This window comes from Pseudopipra pipra, chromosome 24 (assembly GCF_036250125.1).
Source record: "Pseudopipra pipra isolate bDixPip1 chromosome 24, bDixPip1.hap1, whole genome shotgun sequence".
Lineage (NCBI taxonomy): Eukaryota > Metazoa > Chordata > Aves > Passeriformes > Pipridae > Pseudopipra > Pseudopipra pipra.
This window is the reverse complement of record NC_087572.1, coordinates 1,847,501-1,873,861: the sequence shown is the minus strand read 5'-3', so window position 1 is coordinate 1,873,861 and position 26,361 is coordinate 1,847,501. Positions and strand designations below refer to the sequence as shown.

Genomic DNA, 26,361 nt, shown 5'->3' with positions numbered 1-26,361 from the left:
GATGGTGGCAGGGATCCCGTCTCGGGGCTCTGACCCCAGGCGCCCTGTTCTGAGCCAGGCTGTCCCCAGGCCACCCCGGGCACAGGGGATGGGACAGCAGCTCCATGTCACAGCGGGGTCTGGCTGCCCCCATGCCTCGGGGTCTGCCCGGAGCTGCTCCGCCGGGAGCCTGTGGAGGAGCATCCCTGAGAACCATCCTCCGAGGGACACCCTCCTCCCGCAGGGACAGGCGTTCTGGCCAGCGGTGCCACCACCGGTCCCCGTGGGGAGGAAGAGCTGCTCCACAGGGATGACAGCCAAGGAAGGGGCTTCGCTCCCACCCCCGGGATCGGGGTTCCCCTCCTCCGGGCGGAGATTCAGCCCCCCGAAGGGGGAGAAGGCGGGTGGGGAGGGGAAGGAGGGCGCTGCCGGGGGAGGCACCCGGGGCGGAGGAGGATGAGGAGGAGGGCGGGGATGCGAAGGCGGGCGGCGGCGCAGGCCCCCCCGGGTTGGGGGGGGGGGGGGGCGGAGGGCGGGCAGCGCTGGGGGGCGGCTCGGGCCCCCCCCGGAGGGAGGCGGGGAAGGCGGCGGGGGCGGCGCGGCGGCTCCCGGTGTCCCGCGGCGGAGTTCCCGGTGTCCCGCGGCGGAGTTCCCAGTGTCCCGCACCCTCCGGGCAGCCCCGTCCCCGCCGAGCCCCGCGCAGGTGAGCCCCGCACGGCCCCGCACCGGGAGCGGGCACAGCCCGGCTGAGCCCGGCCCCGCGGCGGGGAGGGACGGGACAGGGCGAGCCGGGGATTCCCCGTTAATAACAGGAGTTAATCACCGCCCCGGGGCCGTGGGGACCCGCCGGTGCGGAGGGTGCGGGGTAGGGAAGGCGGGGAGCGGGCGGGGAGTACTGAGGGGGGGTCAGGAGTGGGTGCAGGGGTGGGCAAAGGGTGCAGGGGTGGGAGCAGGGGTGGGTGCAGGCAGTGGCAGACCAGAGGAGCCGGGAGGCAGCAGAGGGGAGCCGGGAGGTGCAGGGGTTGTGTTTTGGGATAGGGGGGCTGGGTCGCAGGCAGGGAAGAGCAGGGGGTGCGGGAGAGCCCAGTGCAGGCAGTGCAGAGGTGGGTCCCCACTCACGGGGGTCCCCGCTCACGGGGGTCCCCGGGTGCTGTGCATGGGATGAAGGCTCAGGGATTCACGTCCCGCTCTGGCAGCAGCCAGTGGAGCCGGAGCGTGTCCGGTCTGTCCCGACTCCGTCTCCCTCCGTGCAGCCCGGCCTTGCCTCGTGGCAGGAAGCAGGAGGGAGGCCAGGTCGGGGTGACCTGCAGGGCCTGAGACACCCCGGGATCCACTCGGGACTGGGAGATAAAACAGGAGGGAGTGAGACCTTCCTGGGGTGTTCATACAGTAGGTGCCCAGTTCCACTCTGGGGAACCTCAGTCTTCACATTTCCGGATGTTTGGAGCGAATCCAGGTGCTGTGATTGGACTGAACCCACGGGATGCTGGGGCTTGCCCTGTGTGCTTGGGGTGGGTGTGGAGCAGATGGTGATCCAGCAGTGGATGGGGGGAGGCCGCACTGAACCCCAAAATTTGACAGAGCCATGGCCAAGAGGGTCAGGACCAATTCCATGCTGGTGGCTTTGCTGGAAGTATCCCAGTGTTGGCAACCTCATGGGCTGGTGCCCACCATGGACTGGTGCCCACCAGGCACTGCTTGCCCATCCCGCTGCTACCCAATGTCTTTCCCTTGCAGGCAGCTGTGTTGGCCCTGAGCTGCTGCCACGGGCACCATGAGGGGTCTCTGGGCCCTCGTGCTCACGGCGCTCGTCGGTGCCTGCGAGGGGAAGGAGCTGCCGCCGGCGGAAGGTAAGGGACACCATGAGCAAGGGCTCGGGGTCTGCACGGGAGCAGCCCCCTCCTTGCATGTTCCTGGGGAGGGTTTGGTCAGACCTAGGGATGGCAGGGTGGCTGGAGACACCGCGGTCCCCACGTGCCACGACTGGAGCGGTGGCTGTGGACGGACATCGGCTCCCTGCTGAGCGCCGGCTGCTCCAGGCTGTGGGGCTTTGCTCAGCATCCCGTGTGGGCAGGGGGCCAGGGAGAGCTGAGCGAGCCCAGCCATGGGGAGCCAGCCCAGGGACACCCCGGCATCGCCCCCGCAGCCCTGGCCGTGCTCGTGGAGGGACTGGGCTTGGCCGTGCTCCGGCCGCGGGACGCTCGGTGCCAGCTGGCAGCGCCGGCGGCGCGTCCGGCAGCACGTGTGGGGTAGGTGAGCCAGGACCTCTCAGGGCTGTGGCAGGGATGCACAGAGCTCCCAAGGGAGTTTTGGCCTCCAGCTGCCAGCTGGGAAGAGGTTTGGCCACGGTCCACACCGTGGTGGAGGCTGCCCACGTGCAGTGGGGGACAGAGGGACGATGGCCGAGCCCACGGGGGTCTCTGCCGGGGTGTCCCTGGCCACGGGGTCGCTGTGCCTGGGTCCCGGTGTGGGAAGAGCTCGAGGCGGATGCCGGGGAGGAGCCGCTGGCAGCGACGCCGTGGTTGCATCAGGCTTTGTGGGGGTGGAGCAGTGGCTCGTTTGGGGGGCCCGGGTTTGCCCGTGGGAGGGACCCATAGCCGGCACCAGCTCCTGCTGCCTGGCACGGCGTGGCCTCCCATCTCCTGGCCTTTTCTTAGGGCTATGAGGCTTGGACAGATGAGATTTTCCCTTAGGATCTGCACCAGGGCTGGGAAAGGCTTCAAAGGGATCGGGCCGGGGTGATTTATGCTCTGCTTTCCATCCCCTGGCCTGTTGAGGATGATCTCAGCGCCAGCAGGAGGGAGCTCTGCCCCCGGCTGGGACACTCGCAGCCCCCCCTGCCGCTGCCGTGTCGGGGGTCCCGAGGGTGAGGGCACCCCCCCACACCACTGCTGACCCCATGTGAGCGGTCAGCCTGGGGGAGAAGCACTGTGGTGGTGCCTGAGGGCCCTCCCTGAGGGAAGAGATGGAGGTGGGCAGTGGGGCTGGAGGGGGGGTCAGACATCCCCCCAAGAACAACCAAGGAAGAGGTGAGCGAATTGGTGGCCATCCCTGCTCCAGGCTGGTGTGCATGGAGACAAAACAAATTCCTCTTTCACTACCCCCTTGTTTACTCTTTTATCTCACACCTCTCAACATCTGGTGCATTCAGAGGAGGTGGATTGATGCTGCTGAAGCAGTAATTTATCAGTGCAAACAGCAGCAACATCCCCGTGATCACGGCTCACATGGCATTTCCAGCCTCTTGCTGTCCCCTGGCTGGACCCTAAAGCCTGTCCCCTGGGCCACTGGGTCTGAGCTGTCACCAGGATGGGACAGGAAGGCCAGAGGGCAGCCCTGGGTGCCATCTCCCCACTGTGGGTGTCCATGGCACCCGTCCGAGTCTCCTGATGCTGATTCCAGCTGCGGAAATGTTTTGAGGCAAAACACACAGGAACTGGGAAAAGCGTTTCACCTGGTGAACTGGCTGTAGGAGATGAAGGGGCTGGCTCTTAGTTCACTGCCTATCCCCTCCAAACTGCTCCTGGAGGGCTCCAGCTTCTCTCCTCCAGGCACCCAGGAGCCAGTGCTGCTGTGGGAGCAGATCCCTGCTGGATCTGTGCTGCCAGCAGCTTTGAGGGGCTGGGGTGAGCTCCTGGAAGCATCACAAGACCCTCTTGAGCTTGGGGAGCTCTGTGTGTTGCCACCCTGCTTGTCCCACTGTGCCCCTGGGGATGCTGCAGTGACGGTGATGTGCTGATTTGCCTTGCAGGGGAGCTGTGCCCGCAGCTCTGGGACGAGGACCTGGCTGGGGACAAGTATGAGAACATAACGGGTAAGGAAAGCCTCTCTCATCCTGCAAACGGGGTCCCTGGGCAGCCCTGGCACCCCGGGGGTGGGCTCTGTGCCCTGCCTGGGGAGCATCACGGTGTGGCAGGGGCAGGCCTCACCTGCTCCGCTCTGCCCTGCAGGTTTTAACCTGATTAAAAGGTTCGACCTGCTGAGGATCTCGTCCGTCAAGAAGATCCGCAGCCCCCGGGGGCCGACAGTGCTGCGGCTGGGGGCTGTGCCCCTGGTCCAGCCCACCCAGTGAGTGGGGGGGGGCTCGGGGGGTGGCCCTGGGTGTGACCCACGGGGTGGCCCTGGCTGACTAAAGCTCCCCCGGGCACCATCCCCGTGTGTTGTAAGGATGGAACCCAAGGGGAGCTGGGTGGGCTTTGCCCTGAGCTCGTGCTGGGGGCACCAGGCAGCCCCACAGCACCCCGGGAGATGCAGGGGACCCCAGGGCTGCCCAAACACCTTCTCCTAGAAAGTAAATCAGGGGCTGTCGCGGCTCAGCTGGGTGGTGGCCAAACCTTACGCAACCAGGGCTCTGTGGCTGCTCTGTGGTTGCGCTTGGCAGGCGCCCGCGGGGTCTAGACGAGCTCAGGACGCTGCACAGCCCCGAGCAGGCACTGCGGGGCCTGGGGGGCTCTGCTGGGGGAGGCACACGGAGCCTGGCCCTCGTCCTCCCTGTCTCTGGGGCGTCCTGCCCGGCTGTGCCCGTGGCTGTGCCGCCCCACAGTGCCAGGGCTGGCAGGGCTGATGCAGCGTGGCAAGGCGGGAGCAGATCCACGTCCTCGGGAGCTGTTCCTGGAGGAAACCGCTGCGGTTTGCACGGCTGCCTCCTCCAGCCTGTCCCCACATCGCCCCAGGGCTGGCACGCAGCTACAGCGGGCATGGGGCTCTCCTGGGGGTGAGGAAACCCGGCCTTGGCTCCTGACCTGGGCAGCCAAATCCTGGGGTGGCTTCAGGGTGGCTCCAGACTGGTGTTGCTCTTGGCTGGGTGCCTGTGGCACCCCAGATCCAGCCGTGGGGAGTGCTGAGTGGGGGATGACCACCCTACCCAGGTTCTTAGCTCCAGGTGGGCACCTCTGGGTGCCCATCCACCTCGGTGCCCAGCGAGGATGTCCCCGTGTCCCATGGAGAACAGAGGGGACCCTCAGGTCTGTCCTGCTCCCCATCACTTGGTCCAGCTCCAGAGGGGTGGTTTGGAAAATCGCTGGCGTGGAGCTGAGGCCGAGAGCAGAGCAGAACCCAGAGCAAATATTTCCAGTGGTTTAGTGGGCTGTGGGAGAGCTGGGCACAGTCCCACTGGGGAACTGCCACGGCTGCCATCCAGCCCATGGAGCCTTGGGGGTTGTGGCTGTATTTCCTGGCTTCCCAGGGGAAAATTGGATACCGTGGGGATAAGTGTGTGGCCCTGGGTGCTGCAGCCACTCCAGGAGGGCTGTGTTTGGGGTGCAGGGGGTGGGGCAGGGATGGGGAAGGTGCAGCTGGTGCTGAATCCACCACGATGGCATCTGGGATGCCACCGGTGGGGACAGAGTCTGGCAGGATTCACGGGGGGCTCTTGGGGTGATGCTGCCACTGGGTGCCACAGGGATGGGTGCCACAGGGATGGGTGCCACAGGGATGGGTGCCACGGGGATGGGTGCTGCCACCAGCCTTGGTGCCAACTCCAGTCCGAGAGCCTGGTGCAGGGTCCAGTGCCCCTGACACCCATCCCCACAGGCAGGTGTTTCCTCGTGGGCTGCCCCCCACCTTCACCCTCATCTTCACCTTGCTGCTGAAGAAAAACAGCACCGGGGAGCACTGGTACCTCTTCCAGGTCACCGACCGGCAGGGATACCCCCAGGTACCGCCCCGGGAAGGCGGCGGGATGCACCAGCAGCGCGGGGACAGCCAGAAGCCGTCCCTGAGTGTTGTCCCCTCTGTGCTCAGCTCTCCCTGTCCGTGCACGGCCCCGAGAAGAGCCTGGAGTTCCAGGCCAGGGCAGCAGGGGCCGCGTTCGTCAGCGCCGTGTTCGCGGGGAAGGCCGTGGCGTCCCTGTTCGACGGGCGGTGGCACAAGGTGGTGGTGGCCGTGCAGGGACACGCCGTCTCCGTCCACCTCGACTGCTCCTCCATCTCCTCCAAGCCGCTGGCACCGCGGCGGGCGCTGGCCCTGGAGGGAAACACCTTCCTGGGGCTGGACACCGTGCGTGGCACCCCGGTCCGGGTGAGTGCCCGTGGGGTGAGGGCACCCCTGCCACCCCTGGAGCCGCCCCTGACCTGCCACCCCTGACCTGCCACCCCCACCCACTGCAGTTTGACATCCAGCAAGCCCAGATCTACTGTGATGCCGAGCTGGCCCGGCAGGAGGGGTGCTGTGAGATCTCGGCCAGCGGGGTGAGTGCCTCCGAACCCCCCCCCCCCCATCCCAGCTGGACCCTGGAGTTGCCCTGTGCACAGGCAGGGTTTTCCCCAGAGGGGAAACTGAGGCACGGTGAGGGCTGGTCTCTCCCCTGTGGGTCACCTCCTGCTCGCGGTGCCTGTCCCCGTGGGTACATCCCTCTCCTGAGTCACACCGGCTGCTCAGGCGGGGCCGGGGCTCCCGGCTCTCCCCTCGGCAGCCCCCCACAGCAGCTCTCTCTCCCCGAAGTGCCAGACGGAAGCTCCCAAGACCCGTCGGCAGGCGGAGCTGATGCAGAGCAGCAACCTCATCGAGATGGTGCCACAGCCCGAGGGCCGGGTCTACACCCGCTGCTTCTGCCTGGAGGAGCCGCTGGGCACCGTGAGCTCCGGCGTCCCCATCCCCGTCCCCATCCCCGTCCCCATCCCCGTCCCCATCCCCATCCCAGCACGGGGAGCGGTCCCAGCCCCGCGGGATGGGCAGTGGCTCAGCTGCCGTGCCCGGTGCTGCTGAGCCCGCAGCCGCACGGATCCAGCCCCTGGAAAATCCCTGCCTCGCTCTTTCCACCGCGCCAGGCGAGGGAGGGAGCTGGCGGTGACCGGGGCCCTGGGAATGCGGGAGGGGACGGCTCCTGTGGTCCCACCACTGTCTGCACTGGCCGAGACGGGTCTCATCCATGGGGGTCTCAGGCAGGATGACCCAGGATTCGTGGAGAGGGAGCGCCCAGGAGTGCACAGCTGGGATAACCCGGGGGTGCTCCTCTCTCTCCACAGGAGCCGGTGAGAACCTCGGGGAGGAGCAGCCTGAAGGAGGATCCCAAGGAGAAGGTGAGGGAGGTGCAGAGCGTGTCCCAGCCCGGCTGCCCTGGTCCTGCCATTCCCAGCTCCACTCCCCTTCCTCCCGCCGGTGCCATCCCAGGGGCCCACCCACCCCCTGGGCTGGGTCTGCCCCGCGGCATTTGGGAACTTTCCGCTGCTGCCAGAGCTGCAGGTCTGGAAAAGCAGGGCAGAAGCGGCTGCTCTGCTCCCCCGAGCAGGAACTGAGGCCCCACTTGCTCTCTGCTGCTGCTGGAGAGATCCCAGCTATGGCCAAGGGCCTCTTTGTTCCCTCCGAGCGTCTCCGGAGCGCTGCCAGAGCTGGGAAGCGTCTCCAGTGCTCCTGTTCCTCAGCCCTGCATGTCTGTGTGATCCCTGTCCTGCCACAGGGATTCAGGGCTGCTGTGTCCCAGTGGTGGGATCCTGCTGGGGATCCCAGGGGTGTAGATCAGGTCCAGCAGTGTGGGCTGAGGCCTGTGAGAGCACAGGGTCTGTCCTGCAGCTCCATCCTGCCTGTCCCCGATCCCATGGGAGCAGACTGGAGTGGCTGGTTTGGCTGGAGGGGCCGTGGTCAAGCCACAAAGCCACAGGGAGAGCCGGGTGCCAGGCTCTTCATGTCCCCAGGGAGCACACACAGTGGGTTTTCCCTTCTCCATCCAGGACATTCCCTGTGCCCACCCACGGGCACCCCTGAGCTGGTGGGGAGATGCTGCTGGGGCAGCCCCACGGGTTCGGGGTGCCCAGGGGAGCGAGGCAGTGCCACGGGGGTGTGGGTGCCATGGAGGGCTGGGTGCTGTAGGGTTTGGGGTGCCATGGGCAGTGAGTGGAGCTGGTCCAAGCCCCCATCCCTGTCTCTTCCAGTGCCCGCCCTGCTCAGCACAGATGGCATCAGCAAACGTGAGTGTGGCACTGGGCTGTGCTGGCAGGACAGGGGAACCCCGGCCCAGCCTGGCTGGGCTGAGAGCTGGGGACAGCAAAAGCCACCAGGATGCTGGCTCAGGGGTGTCCCTCACCCCTCTGTCATCACCACTGGCCCCCCACGACCCACAGCTCCTCCTGGCCTGGGGCCCTGCAACATCTGGCTGTGGGGAAGGTCTCTGATCCCTTCCAGATGTGGCCCCATTGCTGCAGCAACCGCTGGCTGGAGGTGTGGGGGGGCTGGTGGGGGGCTGGTGGGTGTTTGGGACCCCTCATGGAGCTCCTGAGGTGGCACTTGGGGACAGGGCGTGGGGAGGATGGGGACCACGGTGGAGTCAGGGCTCTCCTGCTGCCATTTGGAGCCACCATGACCTTGGGGGGCTCCGGGACATCTCCCTCCTCTCTCCCCAGGTCACACTCGGTCCCTCAGGTCCAAAGGTAGGTTTGTCACCCCCCAGGACACCCAGGGCCCAGCCCTGGCAGGGATGTGGCCACTCTGTGCCTGGAGCATCCCTGCCTGGAGCCGTGGGCCTGCTGTGGGCACACATGGGGACACCTGAGCCCGTTTTGTGCCCCACACCTCCCCTCTCTTGCAGGGCACCAAGGGTGAGCGTGGCCTGCCCGGCACCGCCGGTGCCAAGGGGGACAAGGGCGACCGTGTGAGTGTCCCTGACCACGTCCTGGGTGGGGACCCTTCTGGGGGGTCCTTGCCATATGGGGGTCCTGCTGCCCTGGGGGTGTTCCTGGCCCCCCACCCTTGGCCGTGGTGGTTTGGGCAGAGCCCCTGAGCCGCCTCCCCCCTCTGCAGGGCATCGACTGTGTGCGCACCCACCCCGGCGGCCCCGTGCAGGTGAGACCCCCCCGACCCTCCCTGAGCCCCCCTCCCCACCTCTGCCACCCCCTCACCTCCTTCTCCTCCTCCCCAGTGTGCTGAGGGGCCACGGGGCGAGAAGGGGCAGCGTGGAGAGGTGGTGAGTGACACTCGGCTGTGGGGACACGGGGTGGGGACACTGTGGTGGCCCCCCCTGCGTGGCTGGTGTGCCCGGGGTCCAGCCCTGAGGGTCCAGCTCTGTGGGTGGGTGGTGGGGGGATGAAAGGAGTGGAGCTGAGAACAGAGAGGACCCTGCACAAGCCCACCCGTGGGCACCCACTTCTTCCTGCTGTTCCCATGCAGGGTGTCCCCGGGGCCACCGGTGCTGACGGGGAGAAGGTGAGTCCAGCCCCTCTGTGGGTCCTGGCACTGCGGCAGGGACACCTGAGCTGTGTCCCCTGGGGTGGCAGCAGCGGTGCCAGGACCTGCCGGGGCCAGCCTGGATAGCAGGGGTGACAGTGTGGGTGATGCCACAGGTGACAGCACAGGTGACATTCATCTGTCCCACAGGGCCAGAAGGGCCAGAAGGGCGATGGGGGACTGCAGGGCAAGCCGGGGCGCCCAGGGCGTGATGTGAGTAGTGCCAGGGGGTACCTGCCCCTGCCCCCTGGGCACCCCCTGGGCAGTGGGGTCCAGCTGCAGGACCAGCCTGCCCGTGGGGTGCACACACAGAGCCTTCACACCCCGCTCCCCTCCCTCAGGGCCGGCCCGGAGAGATCTGCGTGGTGGGCCCCAAGGGCCAGAAGGTGGGTGGGGGTCTGGGGGGGAGGAGGTGGGAGATGAGGCACCCGGTGCCAGCACTGGCATTGACACCTCCCTTGTGTTCCAGGGTGACCCTGGCCTTGTGGGACCCGAGGGGCTGGCTGGCGAGCCGGGACCCCCAGGGAAGCCAGGATCTCCAGGGATTGGCTTTCCAGGGAAGCCGGTAAGGACCCCTGTGCCCGGATGACATGCCCAGTGGGCAATGCCGTGGGAAGGGGTGAGGTGTTCCAGAGCTAACACCACCCTCTGTCCCTTCCAGGGTGACCCTGGTGGCCCCCCGGGTCCGAAGGGAGAGAAGGTGAGTGGAGGGAAGGGGGTCCCAGCTGCCCCTCCCTGCCCAGGGGGGCTGGTGGGGACTGGGATTAGGAGCTGGATCTGGCACTGCTGAGCCAGTGCTGGCTGGTGGAGCTGCCACCTGCTCAAGCCCCAGCTGGGTGGCCCAAGGACCTGGCTTGAGGGGCAGGAACCCCCCCGGGGGGACAAGGGTATCCCAGGGGTGCCAAGGGCTGTGGTGTTTTCCTCTTCTGGGCTCAGGCTTTCCCATCTCTGGCTCCAGGGCAGCTCGGGAGCTCCTGGACCCGGAGGATCGCCTGGGACACCCGTGAGTACCAGGAGCCTGGAGCCAAGGCCCGGGGTCAGGGACGGGTTTCTTGGCTCGGGGTTGGGGCTGTTTGGCCAGAGCAGTGGCGGGATCCAAGCCCAGGAGCTGAGAGGGATTTGGGATCACCCAGTGATCCGGCGGCCTGGCTCGGGGCTGGGATCATCCAGTGCCACAGCTGGTGGAGAATCAGGGGGAGCTCCGTGGCACTGCCAGGGCACACCTTCACCTCGGGGCTCCCTGAAGCAGCCCCCTGCCCACCTTCCTCCCACAGGGTCCCCCCGGTGCCCTGGGGCCAAAAGGAGACAAGGTAGGTGCCATGGGCTGGTGCTGGCTCGCCCCACCACGGTGCCCATCCCTCACCTCGGGGCTGCTCGGGGGCCACTCCAAGGACCCCCCGGCCTGGGCTGTGTCTCACTGTCCCCCCTGGGCAGGGTGAACCGTGTGAGGTGTGTCCCACTGTCACTGAGGGGATGCTCGGTGCCATCGGGGTGCCCGGCAAACCAGGACCCAGGGGAGAGCCCGGAGCGCCCGGCAGGGACGGGGTCTCGGTGAGTCTGAACCTGGGGGCTTGTGGGGTGGAGGGCAGGGCAGGGGCTCATCTCAGCATCCCTGATGCTCCCTTTGATTCCCCCTTCCCAGGACAGACCCGGCCCTGCAGGACCCAAAGGTGACAGGGTAGGTGACATGGGGTCGACTGGCTTGTCCCCCTCTGGGGACACCAAGCACCGTCCAGCCCGTGCTGGCAGCACCCAGCCCAGCTCCTGTGTTTCCTTTCCAGGGAGATCGTGGCATCCAGGGGATGAAGGGGGAGAAGGTGAGTGTCCAACCCTCTGTCCCACCCTCCCCCTGAGCCCCTGCAGCCCCCTGAGCTGTCCCCTGTCCCACCCCCCAGGGGGACTCGTGCCTGTCCTGCGATGTCCGTGTCCTCGCCGTGCTGCGCCGGGGCCCTGCCGAGGGGTTTGAGGGTGAGCCGGGGCTGCCGGTGAGTCCTGGGGCTGAGCCCCCCCGTCCCGTGCTGGGGGGACACCCCGGTCACCCCAGGGCTGCTGGGGGTGCCGGGGGTGTGACCATGGGGGTGTTCAGCAGGGTGACCTGGGGCTCCCTGGGCTGGCTGGGATCAAGGGTGAGAAGGTGAGTAACCCCCACACCCACCCCCCTTCCCGCATGGCTGGAGTCAGTGGGAACGGCTGGATCACCCCATGGGGTTGGGGCAGCCTTGTCTGACCCCAACCATGCCCCTGTCCCTGACCCTGCTCCGTTTCAGGGGGACGGTGGCCAGCTGGGACCCACGGGCAGACCGGTGAGTGGGGGCACAGGTGGGCAGGGGGGCTGTGGGGGCTCAGGGTGGGTGCTGGCAGCCCAGGGTGGGCAGGAGCCGGGTGTTGGGGGCCGTGGTCTCACCTCTGCCGTGGCTTCTCGGTGCAGGGGCTCCCGGGAGAGAAGGGTGACCCGGGTGTGCGGGGGCTCAAAGGAGAGAAGGTGAGCCCTGCCATGGGGACCCCCGGGACCCCTCTCCCTGCCCTGTCCGTGCCACCTCCCCAGCTGTGACCTGTGCAGCTCATTGCACGGGACAGCCCTGAGGTGGGCACAGCAGAGCCACATTCCAAGCGGGATGTCCCTGCGCAGGGGGAGCCGTGCGGGCAGTGCCCTCCCACCCCACAGGCCCTCCAAGGGGCAGCGACAGTGGTGGCTGTGCCAGGACCGCCGGGAGAAAGGGGCCAGAGTGGCCCCCCGGGCAGAGCGGTGAGTGCCCCCCGTGCCCACAGTGCCCAGTTTGGGGGGGATGCTCCAGCCTGACCCGTTCCTCCGTTTCCCCAGGGCAGACCGGGCGACGCTGGGCAGAAGGGGCAGAAGGTGAGAGGGCCTGGGAGGGGGTCCCAGCGGGGCTGGTGATGGCAGAGGTGGCTGTGACCCCTGCGTGCCATGTCCCTTCCCTCCCCACGTGCCCTCTCTTTGCCAGGGGGACACTGGCAGCCCCGGGGACCCGGGCACGCCGGGCATGGCCGGTGTCCCAGGGCTGTCGGGTGAGCCTGGAATCAGGGGTCCGGCCGGCCCCAAAGGCGAGAAGGTGAGACCCCCGTATTTTGGGGACCTGTCCCCTGTCACTGTGGTGTCCCCCACCCCTCCATCCCTCTCCCATCCCCTCCTCCACAGGGAGACCCCTGCGAGCTGGGTGCTGCTCCACTCGGGGACCTCTCGGGCGTGGCTGGCATCCCAGGAAAACCCGGACCCAAAGGGGACCAGGGCCCCCCTGGCATCGGCCAGCCAGGCAGACCCGTGAGTGCCCCCTCCCCATGGGCACGGTGCCCAGTGGCATCGTGCCCTCAGGGTGACCCTGCTGTGTTTTAGGGGAAGCCGGGGCTGCCGGGGGTCCGGGGCCCTCCCGGGCTGAAGGGGCTGCAGGTGAGCGGGGTCCAGGGGCTGGGGCTGGGGGTCCTGAGGGCACCTCACTGCCCCTCCATCTCCCCAGGGTGAGCCAGGACCGCGGGGGATCGGCCAGCCGGGACCACAGGTGGGTTTTGGGGTGCCCATGCCGTGCCGTGCCGTGCTGTGCCGGGTTGCTCTGCCGGATCTCACACACTCTGCTTTTCCCAGGGAGACCCCGGGAGCACCGGACCCCCCGGGACACCCGTGAGTAGCATTTTAGGGTGCCCAGTCCTGGGAGATGGGACAGCCACCAGCCCCCCAATTCCTGCAAGTGGGGGGATCATCCCCCTGCAGCGTCAGCCCTCCCTGTGGGCAGTGGCAGGGGGGTCCTGGCCGGCCCACCCTGGGGACAATGCTGTCCCCTCAGCTCACTGGGGGTCTGTCTGGGACAACTAACACCCTCTCGTGCCCCCAGGGCCCCCCTGGACCCCAGGGACCCCCGGGGATGGCAGCAGAGAAAGGTGCCAAGGTAAGGGAGCATCCCCCAGCCCTCCGTGCCCCCCCTGCCCCCTACTCCTGCTGTCCTTCCTCTGCAGGGATCTCCGGGGCCCAAAGGTGCCGTGGGACCTCCTGGACCACCAGGGACCAGTGTCACAGGGCCACCGGTATGTCCTGCCCTCTGGGATGGGCACTGCCACCCCCCCAGCCCCTCAACCCTGGCTAAAAGTCACCGTGCCAGGGGTCGAGCCAGGGAGCTTCCTCACCCTCCTCTTCCTCACAGGGCCCCGGAGGGCAGCGGGGGCTCCCCGGGTCCGGTGGGCAGCCGGTACGTGCGGGGGGTGCCAGGGGGGACCGTGCCCAGAGCGTGGGCTGAGCTGGTGCCCCCCATGCTCACTGTGGGTGGGGGGCACTGGGGGCACCAGGGGCCACCCGCTCATACTCCACTTTCCTCCTGGCAGGGGGAGAAGGGTGCCCAGGGAGAGAAGGTGAGTTGGGGTCTGGGTGGGGCCATACCCCCCATTCCACCTCCTGCCCTCCCTGCCCTCACCTCCTCTCTCTCCACAGGGAGACCCCGGGGAGTGCTCCTGCCCCCTCAGCCCCCGCCAGGACCCCAACTACACCGGGATGCCAGTAAGTGCCATGAAGTGCCCATGGGCACCCCTGGCTCTGCTTCACCCCCACGGGCACACCCTGATCCCCCTCAGCACCCCCCTCCATCACATTCTCTCCCCCCTCTTCCCCTTCTCTCGTCCCCAGGGAGCCCCAGGGCTGTGGACTGGGATGTCCTGGCAGCCACAGCCAGGCCCGCAGGTGGGTGCTGTGCTGCACCCCCCACCCACCCCCACCTCACCCCCTGCCTCTCTCTGACTGTGTTTTGGGGTCTTGCAGGGTCCCCCCGGAGCCCCTGGTCCCCCCGGCCCCCCCGGTGCCCCCGGTCGCCAGGTGAGTGACAGGGGACAGGAGATGGGAGCAGGACTGGTGCTGCCCAGCTTTTAGCACGGGGGTTTATCCACTCTCTCCTTGGATTTAGGGAATGCCAGGACACAACGGTTTGCCAGGACTGCCTGGGCCTGCTGGAGACCTGGTAGGTGGTGCCCCTGCCCATGGCAGTGTCCCCTGTGCCCCACATCCTGCTCCCCTATTGTGGGACAGTCCCTCCCTCCCTCCTCCCATCCCTCCATCCCTCCATCCCTCCCTCCATCTCTCCCAGGGGCCGCTGGCCGTCATGGCTGAGAGGAACATCGAGGTGCTGAAGGTGAGAGTGTGGGGATGTGTCACCTTTTCCTGCCCTGCGGACCCCAAACGCCTCAGGGCGCCCCTGACTCCCCCTCTTCCTCCCAGACTCTCTGTGGGGACTGTGCCCAGCTCCAGGCAGCCTTGGAAGCCCCCAGGGGTGTCGAGGGGGAGAAGGGGGACGGGGGCATGCCGGGTGCCCCCGGCAGCGAGAGCTGTGCCCGCGTGAGTATTTCCACACCTCCGGGTGGGAATCTGGGTGCCCAAAATCCCCTGGTCTTGGGGGGGGTGAGGTGAAGAGACGCTCCCAACTCCCTGGGCCACGGGTGGTGTGGCAGCTGTGGGAAGCAACACGCTTTGGACACGCTCTGAGCACGCTCTGGACACGCTCAGGGCACACTGTGGACACGCTCTGGACACGCTTGGGGCACACTGGTCCTGCTGGGAATGTGGGCAGGACACACATACAATCCCTGCCAGCCCCAGAGGGGTTCCTGGGAGGAGGATGGGATTGTCCCATTGCAGTGCAGGCTGGAGCAGTGGGTGCTGAGCCCCCGAGGGATGTGGGGTGAGGGGCTCCGAGCCCCGCTGTGCCCCACGGCTCCTCCGGGCTGATCCCTTGGTGACTCCTGGGTTTTCTTCCAGTGCTTTGCCCAGTTCCCGAGAGAGGAGGCAGCTCGGGTGAGTGAAGAGTGTCCCCCCCTGGTCTCTCCCTGCTCCTGGGGATGAGCTGATAACCCAGTCCAACTCCCTGGTTCCCAGGGTGCTGCAGAGGCTGTACCCCCATCGTGGGAGCAGACGGGGCTTCAGGGGGGTAGAGGCTGCTTTGGGGGGGCTTGGCAGGGCTCAGTGGTGGGCAGTGGGCAGTGCCAGCCCGGGGTTCTGACACATCCCCACTCCCTGCAGGGTGACAGCCCTGACACTGACTGTCCTGGCCATCCTGGGTTGCCAGGTGCCCCGGGCATCCCTGGAGAGAGAGGAGAGCAGGTGAGTGAGCTCCAACCCCTCCTTGGACCCCCTGCCATCCCAGCCCTTCCCAGGGGCCATGGCTGGTCCCTCGGTGCCCTTCAGAGGTGGTCTCTCTCCCCTCTGTCCCCATGGTCACACCTGACACCTCAGTCTCTCCCCAGGGCTCACCAGGACTGCGGGGACCCCCCGGACCACCCGGGCCCATCGTAAGTACCCGTGCCCGGGGTGAGGGGCTGCCAGGCTGTGTGGCCATCATGGTGTGGTTCTGTTGGGCTTGGAGGCCCTAAAAGCAAGTTGCCAAGAGGGCTGCCCCGTGCCCTGAGGCCGTGGTGATGGGCAGAGGGGCACGGCATGGCCTGGACGTCCCAGCCTGGAGATGGAGGTGAAGGTGCTGCCAGCCTGGAGATGGAGCAGGAGCTCTGTGGCACCCCGAGGGCTCAGCCCAGGCTCCCCCGTGCCCTTTCCGGGCCGTGACCTCCCTGTTTTTCCCCTCAGGGCCCCCCAGGCTTTCCTGGAACGCCGGGCGCACCCGGACTGCCCGTAAGGACCCAGCACGGCTCTGCTCTGTGCCCTGTGTCGTTGCCGCTTGGTTTGGCTGTGTCCCTTGTCCCTGTCCCCCCCTGGGAGCAGCTGCAGCACAGCTGCCCTGTTTCTCTTCCACGCCATCTCCATCCTGCCATTTCCACCTCCTCCATCCCAAAGCAGGGGCTCTCGGTGGACCGGGATCTGGGAATGACCTTCCTGAGCTCAGGGATCTGGCGCTGGCACTCGCCAGTCCTGGTGCCATCATCGTGGCACCTGGTTCAGCTCAGTGGCTCCTGGTGTGCCGGGGACCTGCCACCCCAGGGGATGGGCTGGGTGGCACCTGGTGGCAGCTGCCCTCAGGGAAGCCCCTCGTGGGGACCAGGAGGATCCTCTGTGCAGCCAGCGCTGCCTGGGCTCATCCTCCTCCTCCTTTGCTCTCTCCTCTGTGGTCATTCAGCCTCCACCACCATCTCCACTTTGATCTTCATCTCCATCTCCATCCTCATCTCCATCTCCATCCTCCTGCTCCCGCCCGCGCTCGCTCCCGGCAGGAGCTGGTGGTGGGGCTGTGCCGGCGGCTCTCGGAGGATCCGGCCCTCCTGCTCGTGTCCCCTCGTCCACTAATGTCACACCACGGTCTGTCTGGGGCTCTGGGGGGCTCTGGGGGTCGTCGCTCTGCCGTGTGCCAGCGTGTCCTGTCCAGCCCGTGTCACCTGGGCACCACGTCACCCCACTAACCCACCCTGAGGTCCCATGGCACGGAGCCCAGGGGCTCCCAGCTGTCCCCTGGGAGGATGGGAGGCTCCAGGCTGGGGCACGTGCTGGGTGCCAGGAGCTGGGCACCCCATGCAGGCCCCCCAGGGCTGAGCTGTGGGTCCTGCCCGTGGGTCACAGCGCGTGGGGGGCACAGGCAGCAGTGCCAGTGTCTGGGTCTGAGCACTTGGGCTCAGGCTGAACCGGGTGCCCATGGCTGTGCCGTGGGTGGAGGGAGCCCAGCCAGTGCCAAACAGGTCCTCCCTGGTGCCCAGGGAGGCTGGTGGAGATCACAGACCCTATGGGGTCCTGCTGCCAGGCGGGCACAGCCCTGGGCAGGGGTTGCAGGAGACCCCCTGCAGCTCCTCTCTTCTCCCCCCAAAGGGTCTCCAAGGGGAACGTGGCCCTGCTGGGCTCGCTGGAGCCAAAGGGGAGCCGGTGAGTGGGGTTGGAGGAGGGGACAGGGGGGGGACACTCCTACCCTGTGGGCTTTGGGCACCTGGCTGGGGCATTGCAGGTGGCTCATCCTCCTCCTCCTCCTCCTGCACAGGGACCTCCAGGACAGCCCGGCTACCCCGGTGCAATGGGCCCCCCCGGCCTGCCCGTGAGTACTGTGGGGAGCCAGGCAGGCTCTGCCAGCCCCCATCCCCTCAGGGGTCCCCATGTCCCTCCTGGTGCTCACTGGGACCCCCCATGTTGCAGTTGGGGGACCCTCAGTGGGCACCAAACACCGTGTCCCTGCAGGGCTCATCCCTGTCCCACCCATCCAGTCCCATCCCACACGTTCCCAGTGCCCTAATCCACTGCCCTGTTCCTCCATGCCCCATCCATCTGTGCCCTGTGCATGCCCTGCCTGTGCCCCCATCCTTCCTCTTCCATGTCCCATCCGTGTCCCCTCCCTGCCCAGTGCCCCACTCTGTGCCCTCCATCCCCTTCCTTCCCCAGGGCATCAAAGGCGAGCGAGGCTACGTGGGCCCCCCCGGGGAGAAAGGGGAGCTGGTGAGTCCCTCGGGGCTGTGCTCTGGGGGCAGAGGGGCTGGGGGCTCTCCCAGGTGCCCCCTCACCGTGGGCACCAGGGCTGAGGCCCTTCCAGCCTCATCCATCTGACCCCATTCCTGCCTTCCCAGGGACCCCCCGGCATGGACGGGCCCCCCGGTCCCGCAGGGCCCGCGGTAGGTGCCCACCCTGACGGCCCCCGGGGGGCTGTGGGGAGGGAGGGGGGAGGCTGTGGGTGCAGTGGGGTGCTCCCCACCACCTCATCCCATCATTCCACAGGGACCAAGGGGAGAGCGGGGGCTCCCGGGCAGCACCGGCGAGAAGGGGGATCAGGTGAGCACTGCCAGGGGCACAGGGACCCCCAGGACCCCCAGTGGGCAGGGCGTGGCTGTTGGGGTCTGGCTCAGCTCTCATCTCTCCACAGGGTTTCCAGGGCCAGCCTGGCTTCCCGGGACCACCGGTGAGTCCCTCCTGCTGGGAGCGATGCTCCAGCACAGCAGGGTGTCCCTGGGAGGTGATGCCCATCCCTGGCTCTGTGTCCCCATGTCCTCATGGGGCCAGGGATGGGGGGTTCTACAAGGGGAAATGGGCACATCCCGTGGGATAAGATGCAGGGAGCAGCCCCAGAGCAATCCCGCTAAAATGAGTTTGGAGGCAGCGGGATGCGTGGGCTGGACTCTGCTCCTGGGACCCCCCTCACTCATCACCCCCTTCTCTTTAGGGTCCCCCTGGCTTCCCAGGGAAGGTTGGTCCAGCTGGGCCACCAGGGCCCATGGCTGAGAAGGTGAGTGCCACGGGCCAGTGCCACGGGACGTGGCTGTGTGATGGCACCGCTCGTCCCTTGGGCTGTGGCCTGGTTTGGTGCCCCAGCTGTGCCCGTGACCTCCTGTGGCTCTTACAGGGCAGTGAGGGCATGCGAGGCCCCACGGGGATGCCAGGACCCCCTGGACCCCCAGGACCTCCGGGCATCCAGGTAAGACCCTCCCCATGTGTCACCCTCGGGGGCAGAGGGGGCAGGACCACCCATGTCATGGTGCTCCTGGGAGCATCACTGGCTATTCCCATTCCCCAGGGATCTGCTGCCATGGCCTGGGGTGCCCAGAGCAGGTCCCTCAGGGACCCCCAGAGCCCCTCAGTGCAAACCACCCTCTGACATCCTCACCTTGTCCCCGCAGGGCCCCGCTGGCTTGGAAGGACTGGATGGCAAGGATGGCAAGCCGGGGCTACGGGTGAGGCCTGGGGGCTCTCTGGGGTGCTGGTGGGGGACAGACACCCTGCAACCCCCCCAGGACACTCCCACCCCGTGTCTCTTTCTCTCCAGGGTGATCCAGGCCCCCCTGGGCCACCAGGGATGATGGGTCCTCCGGTGAGTGACAGCTTTCCTTGTCACCCCTCCCTGGCGCTCAGTGCCTGGCATGTCCCTGCAGCCAGGCCTGGGGGTCCCCTGAGCCAGGACTGTCCCACTGTGTGTTCCTGGGGACACTGAGACCCAGGGGGAGGATGGGGGCCCTGGTCAGGGTCCCTTGCCTTGCTCTGCTGGCGGGAGCTGGGACCCCCACCCAGCTCTTTTCTCTCTCCAGGGCTTCAAGGGGAAGACGGGACACCCGGGTCTCCCAGGACCAAAGGTGAGCGATGGGGACACTTTGTGGTGACATCCCCAGGGTCCTGAGTCCTGAGCCAGGGTATCCATGCATTGCTCTGCTCACAATGTCCCTTTCTCCTTTCAGGGTGACTGTGGCAAACCTGGACCCCCGGGGAGCCCAGGCCGGCCGGGAGCTGAGGTGAGTGAGGGGTGGGTGGGCGTGGGACCACTGAGCTGCTTGGGCACCGTGCAGCCTCTCCTCATCCTGCCTTCCCCCTAAACACCCTGCCTTCCTCATCACCCCATCTTCCTCAGGGTGACCCCGGGCCCATGGGACCCCAAGGCCGGCAGGGACCCCCAGGGCTCATCGTAAGTTGGACCCGCCCCTCGTGGTGCACCAGGAGGGTGCCCGTGGGGGGATCACAGCAGGGACTCCCTCCGGTGCCAGGAGTGGGGTCATCACCCACGGCCCCCCCGCTGACACCCCTGTCTCTGCCCCCAGGGACCCCCTGGCAGCCCGGGACAGCCGGGTCCCGCTGGCCTCGCTGGAGTGGTGAGTCCTGGAGCCCCCACCACAGCCCCAGCCGTGGGATGTGGGGTCGGGATGGGGCTGGGTGGGTGCCATGGAGAATGGGTTTGGGGGTCCCCATCCTCATCCTGTGCTGATTGTGGTGCTCCTGCTCCCTCCTCCGTGCAGGGGCTGAAGGGTGAGCGTGGCTCCGTGGGGGAGCGAGGTCTGCCAGGGATGCCAGGGCAGCCGGGACCCCCGGGACACCCCGGACCACCGGTGAGTGCAGCATAGCCCCCGGTACCCCAGTGCCGTGGGGACCTCGAGGACTGGTGACCAGTGGTCACTCTGTGGTCACCACTGTGGTGGTCACTGTCTCACACTTTGGTCTCACAGGGGGAGCAGGGACCAGATGGACCCGTTGGGAAAGAGGTAGGAATGTGGGCTCTGGAGCTCTCCTGCCCAGCTGGACCCACAGTTGGATCGTGACATCCTCACGGTGTCCCCAGGGTGCCCGTGGTGGGGACATCCCTGCCACCCTGCTCCTTTGTGTGTCCTCAGGGTCCTCCGGGAAAGCCGGGCATTGCGGGACCAGCAGGACAGAAGGTGAGGGGAGTCTGGCTGTGCCACTGCAGCCATCCTGTGCCACAGCCATCCCACAGCCATCCCAGCATCCCACAGCCATCCCAGCATCCCACAGCCATCCCGGCATCCCACAGCCATCCCGGCATCCCACAGCCATCCCAGCATCCCACAGCCATCCCAGCATCCCACAGCCATCCCAGAACCTCACAGTCATCCCAGAACCCCACAGCCATCCCAGCATCCCACAACCATCCCAGAACCCCACAGCCATCCCAGCATCCCACAGCCATCCCAGAACCCCACAACCATCCCAGAACCTCACAGCCATCCCAGCATCCCACAGCCACCCAGCATCCCACAGCCATCCCAGCATCCCACAGCCATCCCAGAACCCCACAGCCATCCCAGAACCCCACAGCCATCCCAGCATCCCACAACCATCCCAGAACCCCACAGCCATCCCAGCATCCCACAGCCATCCCAGCACCCCACAGTCATCCCAGAACCCCACAGCCATCCCAGCACCCCACAGTTATCCCAGAACCCCACAGCCATCCCAGCACCCCACAGTTATCCCAGCATCCCACAGCCATCCCAGAACCCCACAGCCATCCCAGAACCTCCCAGCCATCCCAGCACCCCACAGTCATCCCAGCACCCCACAGTCATCCCAGCATCCCACAGTCATCCCAGCATCCCACAGCCATCCCAGAACCCCACAGTCATCCCAGCATCCCACAGTCATCCCAGCACCCCACAGTCATCCCAGCACCCCACAGTTATCCCAGCATCCCACAGCCATCCCAGAACCCCACAGCCATCCCAGAACCTCCCAGCCATCCCAGCACCCCACAGTCATCCCAGCACCCCACAGTCATCCCAGCATCCCACAGTCATCCCAGCACCCCACAGTCATCCCAGCATCCCACAGTCATCCCAGCATCCCACAGCCATCCCAGAACCCCACAGCCATCCCAGCACCCCACAGTCATCCCAGCACCCCACAGTCATCCCAGCATCCCACAGTCATCCCAGCATCCCACAGCCATCCCAGAACCCCTCCGCCCCTCTCAAGGTACCGGGGCTGAGCCCCGCCTCTCCCATCCCCGCAGGGTGAAGCCGGATCCCCCGGTGAAAGAGGGTACCCCGGGGAGAAGGGCAGAGCCGGGATGCCCGGGGGGCCAGGGAAGAGCGGCTCCATGGGCCTCGTGGGGCCACGGGGACCCGCGGGAGAGAGGGGCCCCCCCGGCACTCCGGGACCCGCGGGCAGCCCCGGGCTGCCGGGCCCGCCGGGGATGATGGTAAGGAGGGGTGGCCGTGGAGAGGGGGGGGTGCGGGACCCCCATTCCCCGCGGGGCGCGGTGGCCGTGTCCCCTCGCGTGTGTCCCCTCGTGTCCCCCCAGGGAGACGTGGTGAATTACGACGAGATCAAGAGGTTCATCCGGCAGGAGCTGAACAAGATGTTTGACGGTAACAACGGGGCGGTGGCGACGAGGTGACACCCCCACCCCCGTCCCCGCCGGCACTGAGCTGTCCCTGTCCCCGCAGAGCGGATGGCGTACTACACCTCCCGGCTGCACTTCCCGGTGGAGATGGTGGCGTCCCCGGGCAGACCCGGTCCCCCCGGGAAGGATGGGCTGCCCGGCCGGCCGGGACCCCCCGGCTCCCCGGGGATGCCGGGGCAGATCGGCAGAGAGGGGCGGCAGGGCGTGCCGGGCATGCGGGGTAGGTGCTGCTCCTGGGGGCAATCCCAGTGTCCCCGGGGCATTCTCAGTGTCACTGGCATGTTCCCAGTGTCCCCGGGGTGTTCCTGGTGTTCCCAGTGTCCCTGGGATGTTCCCAGTGTCCCCGGGGCATTCTCAGTGTCACTGGCATGTTCCCAGTGTCCCCGGGGTGTTCCTGGTGTTCCCAGTGTCCCTGGGATGTTCCCAGTGTCACTGGCATGTTCCCAGTGTCCCTGGGGTGTTCCCAGCATTCCCAAGATGCTCCCAGTGTCCCTGGGTGCTGGGATGTTGTGGTTGTGCCAGGGTCTCACCCTTCTCCATCCATGTCCCTTCCAGGTGAGCCGGGTGCCAAAGGAGAGAAAGGCGAGAAGGGCATTGGGGTGATGGGGGACAGCGGCCCCCCAGGGCCTCCAGGTGAGCCCCCTCCCTCCATGTGGCCACCAGCCCCACGCAGGGGCTTGCTGCCGCCCTGGCACTTCGTGTCACCTCCCTCTGTCTCTCCATCTCTTCCAGGTCCCCAAGGACCGCCAGGCTACGGGAAGATGGGCCCCCCGGGCCCCGTGGGGCAGCAGGGCATCCCTGGCATTCCCGGCCCCCCCGGTGCCACGGGGCAGCCGGGCAAGGCGGGGCACTGCAGCCCGGCAGAGTGCCTGGGGGCCGTGCCCATGGAGCAGCCCCTCTTCCAGCCCAAGAACGTCAAGGGCCCCTTCGGCTGAGGGTCCCCCCGCCCCCCGGCTTTGCTGTTAATATTGTTGTTTCCCCGCTGTGCCGGGGCCGTGCCTGTCCCGGGGGGGTGGGATCTGGGATCGGGGGTTGTACAGCTCCGTCGGGATCGCGAGGGCGGGTGGATCCTGCCCCGCAAATACACCTGTGCTGGTGCCCCCGCGCCTCCCGCTCCGTCATCGGCACAGAGGGGTCTCTGCGTGTCCTCGGCCCTGTTCCCCTGGGATGCTGCTCTGGCTGGTCCTGAGGCCACCCCAGTGGGGGTGCGGGCGAGCTCCCTGTGACCCTGGGACTGATGGATGAGGGGATCTGGGAGGAATCCCGGCCCTGATCCCAGGGGATCCCGGCCCTGCTTCAGGGGAAATCCCAGCTCAGCTTCCGGGCAATCCCAGGTGTGATCTTGGGGGATCCCAGTCCAGTTCCTGGGGGTATCCCAGCCCTGATCCCAGGAGATGCCAGCGATGATCTGGGGGGGATCCTAGCCCAGCTCCTGGGGAGATCCGAGCTCTCATCTTGGGATTCTCGCCTTGCTCTCAGGCTCATCGTGGCCCTGCTCTTGGTCTGATCCTGACCATGCTTGGAATCTGGGAATCCCAGATGATCTCCCACGGTGATCCCAGCCCTGCTCCTAGGCAGGGTATCAGTCCTGCTCCCAGGGGAATCCCGACCCTGATCTTGGGGGGTTGCCAGCCCCACTCTCAGGCGGATCCTGGCTCCACTCTCAGGCTGATCCCGGCGTTGCTCCCGGGGAACTCCAGCCTTGCTCCCGGGCAGCTCCCGATGCGACTCCTGGGGGACACGGTGGGGCCCACCCCGACCGGGCGCCGTTGCCGCTTTAAGGACTCCCCGGTTACGTCATTCTCGCGCGTTCCCGCCTTTCCCGGGGGCGGGGTCTCCTCGCGTACGCATTTTTCAGCCAATGGGCGTGTGCTCTGCCGGTGACGTCACCGGGGCGGAGGGCGCGCTATGGCGTACCCGGGACAGGTGGGACCGGGACCGGGAACCGGGATTGAGACAGGGGACCGGGACCGAGGGCCGCGGCGGGAACCCAGGACCACGGACTGGGATTGGGATCGGGACGGGGACAGGAGGCGGCGGCGGGAACTTAGGACCGGGACCGGGGACCAGGATGGTTATCGGGGCCGGGACCTGGACCAAGACCAGCGGCAGGGACCGGGGATAGAGACCGGGGTCGGGAGTCGGACCGGAGGCTGTTCCGCGAGAGGGGGCCGGGCCGGCGGGGCGGGGGGCGCGGGGTGAGTTGTCGCGGGGTCCGTCCCGGTGCCCGCCTCACCCCGGTTCTGTGCCCTCCCCAGGGCTTCCCCGGCGCAGGACAGGCCCCCCCGGGCGGCCCCTACCCCGGGGCTCCCTACGGCGGGGGGCCACCCCCGGGGCCCTACGGACAGCCCCCCCCACCCGGGGGTCCCTACGGACCGCCCCCGCCTGGGGGTCCCTATGGGCAGCCCCCCCCCGGGGGTCCCTACGGCGGCCCCTATGGTGGCCCCCAGCCCGGGCCCTACGGAGGGGCGGCCCCAGGAGGTGAGTGCGAGGGTCTCTGTGTGGCGGTCCTGGGGCAGAGCGGGGGTCGGGGGGGTCCTCAGGTCGGGGGTCGGGGCTGAGGGGGTCCCCATCCCCATCCCCACCGTGTGCCAGCCCCACTCCGTGCCAGGAGGGGTGGTCTCGTCTGCCCCTCACCCAGCTCAGCAGAATTCAACTGGTGAGTGGAAGGCGAAGTCACAGTTTATTATTTTAACGTCCTGGAGGAGGAGAAAGAGGAGGAGAAGGAGAAAGAGGAGGAGGAGAAAGAGAATAAAAGGAAGGAAGAGGAGGAGGAGGAAGTGCCAGGAGGCCACAGCCCTGAGCACCACCAATAAAACTTTACACCCCACATCCGACCCCTGGCACTGCCAGGTTTATGGGGCAGCACTGTAGTTCCTTGTCCATCCTGAATCTCCACTGGTTTACAGCCCCTTCTCAGCCCCCACGCACCATGTGCCAATCCCAGCCCTCCCTGACCTGTTTTCCCAGGATCCCACAGCTGTAAAACCCGCTTGGAGCAGAAGCGCTGACTGGCCCTGGGTGTTGGCCACGTCCCTGTGAGCCACCCCCAGGGACAGACCAGCCCGTGGCCTCTCTGAGGGGGTGACACCACTGATGGCCTCTCCCCACGCAGGCAGTGCCCCCCCAGGTGTGGACCCCGAGGCCTTCTCCTGGTTCCAGACGGTGGATGTGGATCACAGCGGGTTCATCTCCGTGAAGGAGCTGAAGCAGGCGCTGGTCAACAACAACTGGTCGTCGTTCAACGATGAGACCTGCCTGCTGATGATCAGTGAGTCTGGGGTCTCCCACCCCTCTTCCTGCTTTTAATCTGGTTCATTTGGGGTCAGTCTGTGCCGGGGTGAAGCCCATCCCTGCAGCATTCCCCTGTTCCCTGGGCATCGCTCCCCTGAGCAGCTGGAGCCAGGGCTGGGCAAACCGAGCAGCTCCCGGCGCCCTTTTGGGGGAGGAAACGAATCAGGGGCCCAAAATCCTGCTTGGAAAAGGGGACCCCAGCTCTGCTCAAGGCCAAGTGAGCCCCAGGTCCCAGAGAGCCAGGGAAGAAAGAGAAGGAGAACCCCAGTGATGTGGAGGCTGACCCAGAGCTTGCCCCGACGTGAGGCTTTGGTGCCGTTTCTTACCAGCCTCAGGGATGGAATGGTCCCAGTTGATCTCAGTCGTGGTGAGGGGGGGATTTTGGGGCTGGGAGAAGCCATGGCACAGATCCTGGGCTGCCTGGGAGTTCCTGCACCGTTTCCACTCCTCACTGCCCTGCTCCTGCTCCCTCCTGCCCAGACATGTTCGACAAGACGCGGTCGGGGCGCATCGACGTGTACGGATTCTCCGCCCTGCTCCGCTTCATCCAGCAGTGGAAGAGCCTCTTCCAGCAGTATGACAGGGACCAGTCAGGCTCCATCAGCTTCACTGAGCTCCAGCAAGGTGGGTGAGGGTCAGGGACAGCAGCCTGGCCCATCCCGAGCATCCTGGCTCTGCTCCAGGTTTATTTCCAGCCGGGCTCGGTGACTCCTCCCGGTGTGGTCCCTGCATCCAGGCTGGGGGGTCTCTGAGCTCCTGAGGTGCCTCCTGTGCATCCTGGGAATGCTGGGCTGGCTAATCCGGCCGTAGCAGAGCTGGCACTGAGCTTCCCACGGGACAGGAGGTGATGAGCTGCAGCAGGGCTGTGGCACAAACTTCCTTCCTTAAGGAAGCCCAGAGTTCCCCCCCTAAATGGTATGTGGCTCGAGCCTGTTTTTCTGGGAGGAGCTCTTGGGCGTGTGTGAAGGGGGGAAAAATGTCTGGAATTTGTGCCATGGTTTGATTCCTCCCTCTGGGGAGCCCTGCCCCTGCACACCCTTGGTGGGAAGTGTGGGAAGGGAACACTGTGCTGGTGGGAGATGGGCTCACAGGCCTGTAGGCCCCATATACCCCACAGGTCCTATAGGCCAGACAGGCCACATATGGGCCACATATGCCCCATAGGCTTAAAGGCTGCACAGGTCCTATAGGATCTCTAGGCCCTACAGGATACACGGGCCCCATAGACCCCATAAGCCCTATAGACCCCAAAAGTCCCATGGGCTCCATAGGCCCCATGGCCCCATAGACCCCACATGTGTGGGACATGAGGTGGACACGGGGAATGTGGGGCATGGGGAATGTGGGACATGGGGGGTGTGTGCCAGCAGGGCAGGAGGACACAGCCAGTGTTTCTCCCTCTGGG

At 66.9% G+C, this 26,361-nt stretch overlaps 2 protein-coding genes across 2 annotated transcripts in view; both read left to right on the top strand.

Moving 5' to 3' along the window:
- Nucleotides 1-575: 575 nt before the first annotated feature.
- On the top strand, nucleotides 576-22,761 carry COL16A1 (collagen type XVI alpha 1 chain). Its single transcript, XM_064635459.1, has 71 exons — nucleotides 576-682; nucleotides 1,717-1,829; nucleotides 3,731-3,793; nucleotides 3,930-4,047; nucleotides 5,512-5,635; nucleotides 5,722-5,997; nucleotides 6,087-6,167; nucleotides 6,421-6,552; nucleotides 6,945-6,998; nucleotides 7,848-7,883; nucleotides 8,316-8,342; nucleotides 8,501-8,563; nucleotides 8,713-8,754; nucleotides 8,831-8,875; nucleotides 9,079-9,114; nucleotides 9,286-9,348; nucleotides 9,477-9,521; nucleotides 9,605-9,700; nucleotides 9,797-9,835; nucleotides 10,094-10,138; nucleotides 10,410-10,445; nucleotides 10,570-10,686; nucleotides 10,778-10,813; nucleotides 10,917-10,952; nucleotides 11,031-11,120; nucleotides 11,225-11,269; nucleotides 11,403-11,438; nucleotides 11,564-11,617; nucleotides 11,765-11,881; nucleotides 11,957-11,992; nucleotides 12,099-12,206; nucleotides 12,293-12,415; nucleotides 12,488-12,541; nucleotides 12,609-12,650; nucleotides 12,734-12,769; nucleotides 12,981-13,034; nucleotides 13,102-13,170; nucleotides 13,287-13,331; nucleotides 13,465-13,491; nucleotides 13,571-13,636; nucleotides 13,763-13,816; nucleotides 13,895-13,948; nucleotides 14,037-14,090; nucleotides 14,217-14,261; nucleotides 14,348-14,464; nucleotides 14,885-14,920; nucleotides 15,146-15,226; nucleotides 15,370-15,414; nucleotides 15,704-15,748; nucleotides 16,871-16,924; nucleotides 17,037-17,090; nucleotides 17,432-17,485; nucleotides 17,614-17,658; nucleotides 17,762-17,815; nucleotides 17,907-17,942; nucleotides 18,204-18,266; nucleotides 18,384-18,455; nucleotides 18,658-18,711; nucleotides 18,804-18,848; nucleotides 19,063-19,107; nucleotides 19,210-19,263; nucleotides 19,380-19,433; nucleotides 19,567-19,617; nucleotides 19,762-19,851; nucleotides 19,969-20,004; nucleotides 20,134-20,178; nucleotides 21,270-21,458; nucleotides 21,561-21,627; nucleotides 21,706-21,882; nucleotides 22,218-22,295; nucleotides 22,395-22,761. Exons 2-71 carry the CDS (start codon nucleotides 1,754-1,756, stop codon nucleotides 22,595-22,597), a joined length of 4,839 nt encoding a protein of 1,612 aa, XP_064491529.1. The 5' UTR covers nucleotides 576-682; nucleotides 1,717-1,753; the 3' UTR covers nucleotides 22,598-22,761.
- A 796-nt stretch (nucleotides 22,762-23,557) lies between these two features.
- The window catches only part of PEF1 (penta-EF-hand domain containing 1), a 3,681-nt gene continuing 877 nt past the window's right edge, over nucleotides 23,558-26,361 (top strand). The window contains exons 1-4 of the mRNA XM_064635460.1: nucleotides 23,558-23,588; nucleotides 23,921-24,143; nucleotides 24,778-24,933; nucleotides 25,437-25,580. Coding sequence (XP_064491530.1) covers nucleotides 23,571-23,588; nucleotides 23,921-24,143; nucleotides 24,778-24,933; nucleotides 25,437-25,580 — 541 coding nt within the window. The 5' untranslated portion in view covers nucleotides 23,558-23,570. The remainder of the gene's footprint in view (nucleotides 23,589-23,920; nucleotides 24,144-24,777; nucleotides 24,934-25,436; nucleotides 25,581-26,361) is intronic.